The sequence below is a fragment of the Melanostigma gelatinosum genome (assembly GCF_949748355.1).
Source record: "Melanostigma gelatinosum genome assembly, chromosome: 9".
NCBI lineage: Eukaryota > Metazoa > Chordata > Actinopteri > Perciformes > Zoarcidae > Melanostigma > Melanostigma gelatinosum.
The window spans coordinates 18093824-18106268 of record NC_136642.1 but is presented as its reverse complement, the minus strand read 5'-3'; the positions used below and the strand labels follow the sequence as shown (position 1 = coordinate 18106268).

Below are 12445 nucleotides of genomic sequence, written 5' to 3'. Positions count from 1 at the left end.
TGGAATTGTAAAACATGACAAATTATGACTGATCAAGTTCACGATTAGAGCCTAGCCACTGCTGATCCCTTGCATTTTGATATTAAAAGGAACTGTGACCAAGATATCTATTGATATTTTTGGTATATCCGTCCTTCAATTTCTTGTTACTCATCGGCCAGTTTAAATGCCTATACAGATATATCTGTGATAAGCTAATATCAACCAATAATGTCTGCCCCCTAATGTAGGCTCTAGTTATGTATGTATGTAATCCATAGGCTGAAATGCACACCTTTGTACATATACACGAGATTTAAGTACATGAAGTTGTTAAACGGATATCATATTAGCATGTCTGTACGGTGTGATTGCTGGCCACCATACAGTATACCGGTAACAACATATCATACAATAGGAATCAGTCCTGTTGGCAACTGCCAACTTTTGAAAGTAAACTGCATGTTTTGCTACTTTGGGAAAGTCCATCAACTTGAGTTGATGTGAAGGGACAGGAGCTGACCATATGTCGGGGCAGCCTGAAGCCATTACATTCAGCCTGTAGACTGTTATGTCATCAGTTCAAATTTAATCTCAATGTGAAAATACTAAATGGAGAGATGCTGATGGTCCCTTCAGTAAAGCACATAACCGCAGGGCTGTTCAGTGAGGTAACAGAGGTGCCAACTGTAAAAGTAATGAATAGCTCCCTGGTGTGAGAGCGGGCGCCCCTGTTCTCCACTGCTGAAAATGAGAGCTGAATTCTAATTCAGACTTCGCAGATCAGATACTTTGAGGAGTGTCTCCTGCTGGAGCGAGGAGCGCAGTCTTCTTGAAACTCCTCACATCTTTTCTCCCTTCTCTCCTTGACACGGTGACACTGAAAACTCTAGGAAATGACACTGTAGGTTTGGCTGTGGACGATTAAAACTGTAAAAATGTTCTATTTTTCAACACTTTACGAGCTTCCTGCAGCTATTGTAAGTTTAAACATCAACTAATTTAACAGAACAGGTAGCAGACCCCTCTATTCACAAATCAAACATTGTGGCTTGCATATTTCAAATAAAATATTGAAGTCTTTTATTTTACGGTACCACTAAAGATAATTTACTACTTTTGATGTATGTGCCTTGCATATCATCAATGTATTGACATTGGTTTTGTTCACCAACCATTTCTTTCAAGCTAATATTACTCTGCTTAAATGAAATGTTTAAAACCTGTTTATGTATAATGTGAATAAAAAGGTGATTGAACGAGTCTCAACTTATAAATACTTGGGGTCCAGGGGTCTCCCTGGAAGACAATATGTCTTTTAACCATCATAAAGAGTGTCTTACAAAATTCAGGGTGTAATTAAGTTTCTACTATAGAACGAATTGCAGCTTGTCTTTTGCTGCAAGAAAAAAAAAGAGAAGTAAAACGACACTTCTATCAGCAATTGTTTATGGTGATATTTCATCTTCTTTGAAAATGTAAGATTCAGTGTATCATGCTGCGTTACAATTTCAGGTTTCCGCGCACATCAATGCAGTTTGTATGTGGAAGCTGCTCTGCCCTCCTCATACCATCGCAAAGTAGAATACAGTACAAGTACATTTTTCTGTATAAGCCCATTGTACATGAACTGCCCGTTTTGGTAACAGCGCTATTACGGTTTTTGGACCCTCATCTTGGTGTGAGCTTAATAGACATTTTAAACAAGATAATTATGTAAGCATGTACGAATCAATATATCATTTCAGCACTGAGTGTTATTGCCCGAACACAAAATGAAAATTCTTTAATTTGATGCAATTTTCTGCTTTGTAAAGAGTCTGTTGTATCTTTAATGTCTTCTTTTTTATGTTTAAAATTGTTTAAAATCTTTTGCTGTTTTGTTTTTTTAGGCCATTATCTGTGTTTTTATGTGTGATGAAACTATTAAGCAGCCATCCTGACCAGGACCCCATTGTACAAGAAATGTTAATCTAAATGGTATTATCCTGGATAAACACAGGTTAATAAAAATGGTCTTTGTAAAACTATATTGTCTATTGTTTTAAGTTATAGTATTAGAAAACATAATATGTAATTTACCTTTTGTGGGTTTCATCAAAAAACTGAATACACACATGTGACCTGACAGACAAGAGTGTGTTTCTACACATAGTTTTGCCATGTTCTGAGACACTGAGGTTGTTTTAATTGTAGTTTAATCTACACTGTATTAATTTGGACTCCTTCCGGTAAATTTTCAAATATACACAAATGAAAATGAACGATATGATTTACGGTAAGTGCTCTACAGCGATAAGACATGCATTCTGGGAGGAACGCGTGCACCACACATCTACTCATTTTTACACAGCCCAGTCCTGGTCACATAATGTCAAATATTGATCAAACAGCTGGCGTGCAGTTCTCTGCTCCTCAGGCTTTCTGTTAATGTAGAAGTGTTGCCTCTCACCTTGACAGCTTGGTTTGGTTCTGTCCCACTCTGGTCTCTTGCTGTTGCCCATGACGCACGTCAGAGTGGAGTAGCCCTGCAGCAGGTAACCAGCCTCACAATGAAATGTCACCATCGAGCCCAGCTTGTAGTCGGTACCCATTCTGGAGCCATTCATCACATTCCCCGGATCAAAACACGCCTCCCGCAGTTTTGCTGCCAATTAAAAGAACAAAGCTTTTAGAGCAGTGACGCGTGTCTAAAATGAGAGGGGTTTCTAATTAACAGGAACAACAGTTATACATGCTGCAAGGGTGTGTTTGATTTAACACTTCATAACTTGTTCAAAATGAACATGGTAAACATGGTGGAAAGGGATACAGGTAGATTAAAGGCTGTTCTCACAGCGTGCAACAACATCAGAACAAGTAGTTGTGTATAGTAGCAAACTGCAAAGACTTTATTCGCTGATTAATTTATTTATGTATCCAACTAAATCCCCTGCTCGAACATTCTGTGAAAATGCATATAAATCCCACTTGCGTAGACCCTTTAGAATTACCTTTGTATTCCAAATGAAAGCCAGTGTAGCTCACAGAGCCATCGCTGCGAAATGCCAAGTACATGAAGTTGGAAGTGCTCTCAATCTTCTCAGGAAGTTTACTGTCTTGGAAACTGCCAATCAGATGAGTGCTGCTGTCTGACCCGTCGTAGATGTACAAGAAATCATAGTTGGGCTCGATACTAAAGCTGTGACAAGTGAAAGAAACACAGAAATTAGATAAAGCGGTTGTCATTTTGCCAAGTCTCAACCACCAGATTGTACAGATTGTGTGTGAGAATTAGAATGTATTAGGATTTCCAAATGTAAGTGTGCACCACAGTGCTCGAAGTGGGTCATGCCAAGCGATTTGTTTCTCCAGACAAAGAGATGAAAAAAGATATCTCCCCCAAGAGGTGAGAAGAGATTAAATTGTTGTGACACTGCACTGGCACAAAATCTTCCCAGACGGCAATGGCAATGCAGTGTGAAGAGATGGTTTCATATTGTAGCGCTGTATATCAAATCACATGCCGCAGTGAGAGAGAGAGAGGAGCATTTGTTTTCAAAATAATGAGCATGGTTTATGACAAAAATGTAAATAGCTTGGAGATAATTGCATTCGAGTTGGATCAAGGCAACTCCAATTTAAAATCATAACTTCATCCTTTCATTTGGCATCCCCAAGGGAAACGCAGCATTGTGCTAACTCCATTAGATGTTTGTTTTGAAGGACAACGTTGAGAAAGAAACATGGCGACTCGCTCTCCTTCACCGCGAGAAGAGGGAAAGTGGGTGCAAGTGCAGCAGAGACAATGTACACATGCTCCTTCTCCAGCCCTTCATGAAACGACGATGAAAATAAGACTCAGTCAAGAAAGGTGCCCTCGGGCCCATCTGTGAGTTTGCTCTGCCAGGATTGCTGCTACATATTTAGATTGCAATTAATAATGTAAAGTTTATGGTCTGAGTGTTTTCAGCCTCGGAAAGGAGTGGCACTCGTATGGCAGTTCTGCCAGCAATATACAGTATTCATCCAGAAATCTTATTTCACCACATTTCAGCAAAGTGGCAGGAATACCTGCCTCCTATGTATTTGTGGAAGTACTTCTGCTTTCCCCCTAATCTCCCAACACACCTGGACTCAAACTCAGGTCCTCTGCTTAACACACATGGCCAACTTTGCTCAATACTATGACGTTATAGCTGGTTCCACTGCAGAAAACAAGCAATTCCAAACGCACAATCTGAGTCGCTGTGCAGCCACTAACAACTGACTCCTTTCTGTTCCAGGTAGGTTACAAACATACCGCAGGTTTGGGGAAAGCTTCATCTTGTAAGCTGCTGGACCATGTACTCAAAGGACAACTGGTTTATTTGTTTCTATCCCACTGTTATTGTTACTGGAGCTACTGTTCATCTCCCGTAGAAACAGATTTCTTTTTAATGATTGTTTTAAATTAAATCCAATCATGTGAATCAAACGTGTAAAAGAATGTGTCAAACCCATGTGCTTTAAAATGTAAAAGCTGCAGCTGTGACTGTATGTTTTTTATATTGCATCTGGCCATTTAGACATCCAGTGTCACCACAATTTCATTTAGTGCCGTTTCGTTTTATGTCTCGACTAAAATCAGCTAAAAGCAGTGAAATTGACATTGTAGCAGCTTGAATCACCTGATGAAAGCCAAGGAAATGACATAGTCAGAGTGGACAGCAATAAGCCAGTCGCAGTCTTTGCTGTGTGGGTAGGGGTGCGGGTAGTTGGGAGAGAGGATGAATCCTGAAGACCCAGTCACATTCCCACCACAAGGAGCTTGAAAAAAGGAAAAAGAGATGGATGAAAAAGGGCTCACGGTGGTCACAAAGAAAACCTTTAAAAAGGTGCCGGACCGGCTGCAAACGTCTGTGGCTGAGCTGCATTCAGTTAGAAACAGGTAGGAATCCTAGTAGATCATTAAATATAATTGACTCAAATTCCATGACCTTTGTCGACCTTTATCAGCAACAACAGTCAGGTACTGCAATGACATCAGGCCACAAGCCACGGCATTAGAAAGACTATGCCATCGTTTCCCTACATACACTCCCTACATACTTACCTTTGGATTCTTTCTGGTACATTTTCCAATCATTTCTGATGTAGCCTATTAGGTGTTTTATTCGGTGCTCAACAGGTCAACACTGCACACAAATGTATCCCTGTGTGGTTGTATATATATATATATATATATATATCAGGAGAGCATAACATATGATACATATGGGGAATAAACCTTTCAACTGTACATGATTCAAACAGAACATGGATCTCAGTACTGGGTTTTTTTTTGGATTTAGACCTCTGCAACTCTTTCAATAATCCAAGTGCCTACTTCAATTGACTTATTGTTCATTGCTTGTCATGTTATCTTGATAATGTTGTCTGCTGTTTGTTGATATGTGACTCTTGGATCTCATTAAGACATGAGGCAGATATGTAACTCACAAGGTATTAAGACAAATTAATCAAGTCAGGCACACGGATTTAGCGAGATGGATTATGTCTGAATGATTTTTAAAAAGGACATTTTGTAGTGCCTCAGCATGTCAGAGGATACTCTCTGTGCTTAAATCTTAAAGCCTCACAAAAGGCTTTACTTGTCATCCGTTGAGTTTGATGAATAAACTGCCAGTTGTCATGTTTCACTATGAAGAAGTGTTATAACACGCTGACGAGTATGTTGCTCTTATGTGGCATGGTACCACTTACAGAGAGTTACAAAAGGAAAGCTAACATTGACATCAGGTTTCCACTCATACAGACCCGCTTATTATATTATTCTGAGTCGTGTCATCTTGTGATTGCATGGCGAGACTTACAAACGCCTCGCTCTATCCTGGCCTGGAAAACAAACTCTGTTAGACCTTCTGGCAGAAACATCTTGGTTTCTTTGGACCTACTTCGTGTAATTATTTCTAATTGCATTGTTAAGTAATTAGCTGTTAAGCTCTTATAAGACAATGTGTTGGGAGCCCGTAGAGTACTCAGAAGTGGATTTGTCCACATAAGAGTTGGCAGCGACTCAAACATATCTGAAGGCTCTTGTTTATCCTGCACATATTCTTAAGACATCAGTGAGAGAATTATATTCTCTGCTACAGCCAGTTAATAGAAAAACTCCCTCGCTCCCTCTTCATCTCTCTTTCACTCTGATCCCCTACACCTCCCTCCTTCTCTCCATCTCCCCCCTCCTCTCTCTAACTCACACCATCTCCCTCTTTCTCACCGATGCAGCTTGGAGGGCTGGGTTGCCAGTAGTATCTATTTTCCACTTGGATGCAGGTGATTCTGCTCTCCACCTGCAATTCATATCCCGGATCACAAGAGAATGTCACCAAGTCACCGGGCTCCCGCCCTTCCCCGTTGCGACTACCATTCATGGGAATGCCTGGATCTCTGCAAGCTGTCGCAAGCGAACCTGAAGGACAAACGCACATGTGAGCACACACGCGTGCATGCAAAGTAAAACAGAATCAATGACTGCACGAGAGAACACAGACACGCACACGCAAGGAGTTTCATATCGTGCAGCTGTCAAGCTGCAACTGTTGCTCAAACAGAGTAAGTCCACAGAACAGATTACTGACTGATATCAGTCAGAATCCTGCTGTGTTTTCCTAAACCACAGCTGCAGAGCCCAGAGTTACCAGATTGATCTGGTAAAATCTGATGGATCCTTCAAATATTCCCCTTTTGACAGACGTTATTGAGAGACTTAATGCAGTTAAGCATATTGCAGTTTAGTGGTGTTGCTTTTTTATCAAAAACACAAAAAAAGTAGCCGGTACACAAGGAAAACATGTTAATGTGAATTTAAAGGTAATGGTGATCATATTGTATATGATGTGTTTAATAGATGACATACTCGGCACAATACATGTAACTATCTGAATATCTGTACAAAGAGGTGATCATACTAGTTCATACTGTAATAGAGAGACACTGAACCTCAATTCTACATGGATGATGGAAGAAAGTGTAACTTTATCTCTTCAAATTGAAAAAAAGGTTCTTTCTATTGTACTACAAACAGCTTAAAACCTGAAAATACACTGATATCCTCAAAAATATCCTGGCCACCATCCACGAGACACTGTCAGTCATTGAAGAAGGTCTGAAGAAGCTCACTTAACACAACGCGGTTTTTGGTTCTGAAAACTACTAGCCTGAGGCAAACTGGGTATTTCAGTGCAGTATGCGTCTCCAGAATCGATCCCAGCTTTCAAAGCATTAAGTGAATCCCATGTAATTGATTTTTACATTATGCTTGTGTACTAAAGAAAATCAAAAAGAAAATACGAACCCAGCACACACAGCATACAAGAGGCTCTATGGAACCGCTGTACTCTGGTGCTTGGCTTTGAAACTGTTCATCAGCAGAACATGTAGACTGCATTAGTAGACTGCCAGCAGTCAACTGTGAAAAACCTGGTACTTTCACTGCTCATCGAGACATGGTTTAAAGATTACATCAAATACTGAGCGGTCCACAATGAGGAAATGTTCAAATTAGAAGCCGCACCATACTTCCGTTTGATCATTTTACATACTTTGGGGACATGAATTCAACATGGTATGAACCTTTGACATTCTACTTTCATGCTTATGTGGTGAAAACACTTAATGTCTGTACAAACAGACATACTCTGCATCATATTACCTTAAATTTCATAAAAGGTATGACAAAACTGTCACGTTAGGCAATATACAACCTACGTGTACTCGTACATTTACCTACATAAGCCAAGTGGAATACCTGACTCACTAAGAGCAAACAAATCACAGTAAACATCTATCGCACATCAAGTAGTCGGAAGGAAATTCTTACTGGAGAAGTCGATGGCAAAGCCAGACTTGGTGATATAGAAGTCAGTCTCAAACTGAATGGTGACGATGTTGAGAGTGGAGTGGATGCCCTCAGGCAGCAGCGAGCCGCTGACCTCCTGCAGAGACATCTCGTTGTCAGGAGGCCCGTCCCACACCTTGAAGATGTCGTGGGACGCCTCTGTGTCAAACGCAAGAAACTGGAGACTGGGAGAGGTGAACACAAGGAGTTTAAGTCAAGTCTTTACATTTAACATGTGATCAGACTGAAATGAATTCAGCTGGTATATTCATTCACACGTAGTTGGATTAATGACGGTTGTGTTCACAACTGATGCAACAAAGACAAATGTTGTCAAGAAGGCGAGCAAAATGAGTGCCGAACTTAGCGAGTTTAAATTGAGTTCAGAGGAGAGCTCCGTCTAGAAGCCGTGTTTCCCATGCTTTTGGGTATTTCAGTTGAGATTTGGTGCCATCAATCAATTTCTGGCAAAGTTAGAAATATGAGAGCACAGATTTATCTGCAATCCCATCAAAAGACGGCCAGAAGCAGTTCTTCTGACAGATAGTGTGGCTGACTTCATGAAATCATACCATGTTTACTTCGACCTCTAAGCCCAAATGGGTTTTATTTCACAGTTATACTAGGAGCTCTCAACCAAAAAAAATAAAAATGCTTCCTTGTCTCGGGAACATTCCCCTGGGTGCTGTCACAGTGTCTACAAAGTCCTCCACAATCGTTGTTAATGGAGCTGCTGCAGGCTGCTTCTCTTGATGACGTCTAGTTTCTGAGGAGAATTGTTCATGTTTAAAATCTCAACTGAACTTCTGAACTGAACTCGTCTTTCATGGTCAGGTCAAGTTCTGATGACCTCACTCAATTTAAGACGAATTTGAATCAATTCAAATGATTTAACTTCGAGACATTTTCCTTGTGTTAAAAACTGCCGTCTCGCGTAATTGCCAATCAAATTCCCTTTAGTTTCATCACACAAACTCACTGAGTGTCTTATTGTGTCGATGTCGATTTCAACATTTTCTTTAAAAGACGAATCATTTAAGGCCCAATTATATATTTCTTTCCTCAACACCATATTTCATGAGTAATGGTGCTAAAATACATCAGCATATTGTGATGAATTATTGCACATCTTAATAAAATATTCGATACGATGATGATTTTCTAAAATAAATGGCTGAGTTTGAAAAAGACACGAGCAAACAATTTTTCATTTCTACTTGATATATGAATAAATATGCATGTATTATGTGACCATGTTAACAGCAACTTGAGTTACCTGACAATGTTGCCAGAGTTGACCTCGATTGTCCAGGTGCACCTTAGGTTGTTGTCGTAGGGGAAGGGATACCCCGGAGAGAGGATACGTCCTGTGGACTCACCCTTGAAACTCCCACCACACTCCGCTGCATGCAAACACACACATGAGTGAACACAAAATACATAAAACCCTGCAAAAAATGCTAACTCACACAAGAGGAAATAGAGACACATTCACACACGCAAGCGTCCATACAGCATGTTGAAACCAAAGTCCAAGATCACTGAAGCTCAGCATCTACAATGAGGACTAATGAGCAACAGTTTAAATTCTGCTGAAAATCAACAATTTCCTTTTTCCAACAGGTAATGGGACTGCAACAAGGACTTCCCGCCTGGGCAGAAATAGTCACAAATGGAAAACTTCTTTTGCCTCCAAGTATACCTTCTAATGATGCCGTTAATTAACTTTAAAAAGACTGCGTTCAGACCATGTATGGGCTGGGCTTTAACCTGCAGGGAGGACACTGCTACAAATGTTAATCATTGAAGGAATATCTTGTCATCCAATCTATGGTGTCTCTCCCCTGGCTATCATCTTGCTATCTATATTACAGAACAAACGGCACTTAATTAATAGGAAAATTGCATTAGACTGCCACAGTGGTAGGCTATAATCAGTATCATAACACAGGCAAATGTAAAAGACCTTGACAGGGGCCAGAACGTGGCCCTGGAGGAATGGGCTGGAAATCCCATTTCACAGTCAGCGCACAGATACATAGCTCACTATTAATATTGACCATTCAGTGATCCAGCGCTGTTCAACAGTTAATCAATAGACTGTTTTTTCTGTGATGGTATTGAACATGCCACAATGCCAGACTGAAGTCTTTTCAGGGAAAAAGGAACAAATACATGTATCATTGAACAAGGCAGTTGGACAGGGTGGCATTTAAAGAGCAATTTTGGACACATCAGGAATTGATAAATCATTATTTTACCTTAATCCATCACTGCTAGACATCAAGAAACAGACACTGTCACAACACCTTCCAGACTCTAACAGGGTGCAGGTAATAGCTTTATCATTTCCCTGTCTCAGCACATTTTCAATATGAAAGGACAGCCAAGACTGTACAAGTCATGGATCAGCACTTATTTCAATTATTATCAAATATCTAAATGGCACAGCCTATGACTTAAACGGAGTCAGAGCATCACAGCAAACGTTCAACGGCAATCCAGATTGCTTCACTTTCGTGAATATATCTGCATCCAGAACACACAGAGAGATCAATGATTTAAAACAAAACATCAGAGCGGTTTGAATTCTCTAACACAGGGGTGCCCACACTTTTTCGGCTTGCGAGCTACTTTTAAAATGACGAAGTCAAAATGATCTACCTACATTAAAAATGCTGAATATCTATTTATATATATATATATATATATATATATATATATATATATATATATATATATATATATATATATAGGCAAGGCAAGTTTATTTGTATAGCACATTTCAACAAGGTAATTCAAAGTGCTTCACATAAAACCATTAAAAGCATCAAAACATAAGGTGAAAAAGGAGATTTAAAAACAATTAAGAACATTCATTGCATTAAACATTTTTTTTTTAAACAGTGTAAGAAATAAAATACAGTAGTAAAATGCAGAAATGCAGGAAATTGATTAATATATGAATTGAATGTGGTTCAATTAAAGGCAGCAGCAAACAGAAAGGTCTTCAATCTTGATTTAAATGAGCTGAGGGTCTCAGCAGACCTGCAGCTTTCTGGGACTTTGTTCCAGATATTTGGAGCAGAAAAACTGAACGCTGCTTCTCCATGTTTAGTTCTGACTCTGGGAACAGAAAGTAGACCGGTCCCAGACGACCTGAGGGGTCGGGATGGTTCATAAGGTAGCAGCAGATCAGAGATGTATTTTGGCCCTAAACCATTCAGTGCTTTGTAAACCAACAGCAGGATTTTAAAGTAAATTCTTTGTATGACATACTGAGTATACTTTATATTTACAATATATGTTGGCATACCTTGCATAACTGCATGAACCCTTATGGCACAATACAATTCTGTACATTTTTGGTCATGACCTTACTCTGATGACTTGCACTGAATGGCATTGGCCAGAGTTGCATATTCGGACAGTAGCTGCTGGTGTCCGCCTCAAGCAGACTTCAAATGATCATCAGTCATGGTGGAACGGTGTTTGGTCTTAATGTTCTTCATGTGGGAAAAGGCTGACTCACATAAATGAGTAGAGCTGAATAATGCAGTCAAGAAGGTATCACATGTCCTCATGTTTGGGTAATTTTCCTCTCTGAGGAAACTGTCCATGAGCCCTGGACTTCAGCTGAATGTTAGCTTGCAGTGTCAGAATCTCATCCTCCACTCCAGACGAGTTCAGGTGAAACAGCGTTGACATTTTTGATGCGAGTGAATCAACCTCAATATCTTCCCCAAATGTGCAGCACATAAGTGTAGCAACTGGCTCGAGTAAAGCAAAGTCTGGAAAGCGTTTGTCAAACTCTGACAGACACTTGTCAACCTGCTCTGTGTAGCGCGCGCTGTCGAGTTACGCACACGCCTTCCGCTGAGTCTCCAGTTCTGACGCCAGGTTTTGGAAGTTTCCCAAATCATGGCGCTGCAGCTTTAGATTCTTTAGTAGAAATAAATTGGAAGGCTAACGAATGAGCTCACCGGAGTTTTGCGGTTGACCACGCATACGTGGTGACCCATGTGTTAGAAAATCAAGTGGCAAATGCCATGAGGAAATCAAATTTTTTTTGAATGGCATGCGATCTACCCGCACTACCTCCGCGATCGACCGGTCGATCGCGATCGACGTATTGGGCACCCCTGCTCTAACAAAATGACAAGCAGTGTCGTTTCTTTCAACACAGTTCAATTAAGTAGATATCATGTTGGGATAAAACCTTCGGATTAACACCTAGCTGAGCAATGTTGACACCGAGCCTGGACTGAATAATAACATAAGATACAACAGCGGGGGAGTGAAAAGCGAGACGGACAAAGACCGGGAGACAGGGACCGCAAATTGAGATGAAGACAGCATAGAGATACAGACAGAAAGGATTACCTATACATGACGGCAGGTTGTTGTCCCACGCCCTCCTATCCCCGGTCATGCACTGGAGTACGCCCCTGCCGTGCAGGGTGTAACCTTGGTCGCAGCCGAAGGTGATGGCACTTCCAGCAAAGTGACCCTGGTCGCTGACTTTGAAGCCAAACTGCGGCACACCTGGATCATCACAGTGGGATAGCTCAAAGCCTGGACGAGTACCAGTGAGAGGCACAGGAG

The 12445-nt window shown here is 40.6% G+C and overlaps 1 protein-coding gene across 1 annotated transcript in view; it reads right to left on the bottom strand.

Annotated features, from left to right (window-relative positions):
• Positions 1–12445, bottom strand: part of LOC306781607 (CUB and sushi domain-containing protein 3-like) — a gene marked incomplete at both ends in the record, with an annotated part of 193213 nt that overhangs the window by 99400 nt on the left and 81368 nt on the right. Inside the window, 7 exons of the mRNA XM_079274535.1 lie at positions 2432–2626; positions 2973–3160; positions 4629–4767; positions 6221–6412; positions 7823–8025; positions 9117–9243; positions 12224–12415. Of these exons, the coding sequence (XP_079130661.1) occupies positions 2432–2626; positions 2973–3160; positions 4629–4767; positions 6221–6412; positions 7823–8025; positions 9117–9243; positions 12224–12415 (1236 nt within the window). The remainder of the gene's footprint in view (positions 1–2431; positions 2627–2972; positions 3161–4628; positions 4768–6220; positions 6413–7822; positions 8026–9116; positions 9244–12223; positions 12416–12445) is intronic.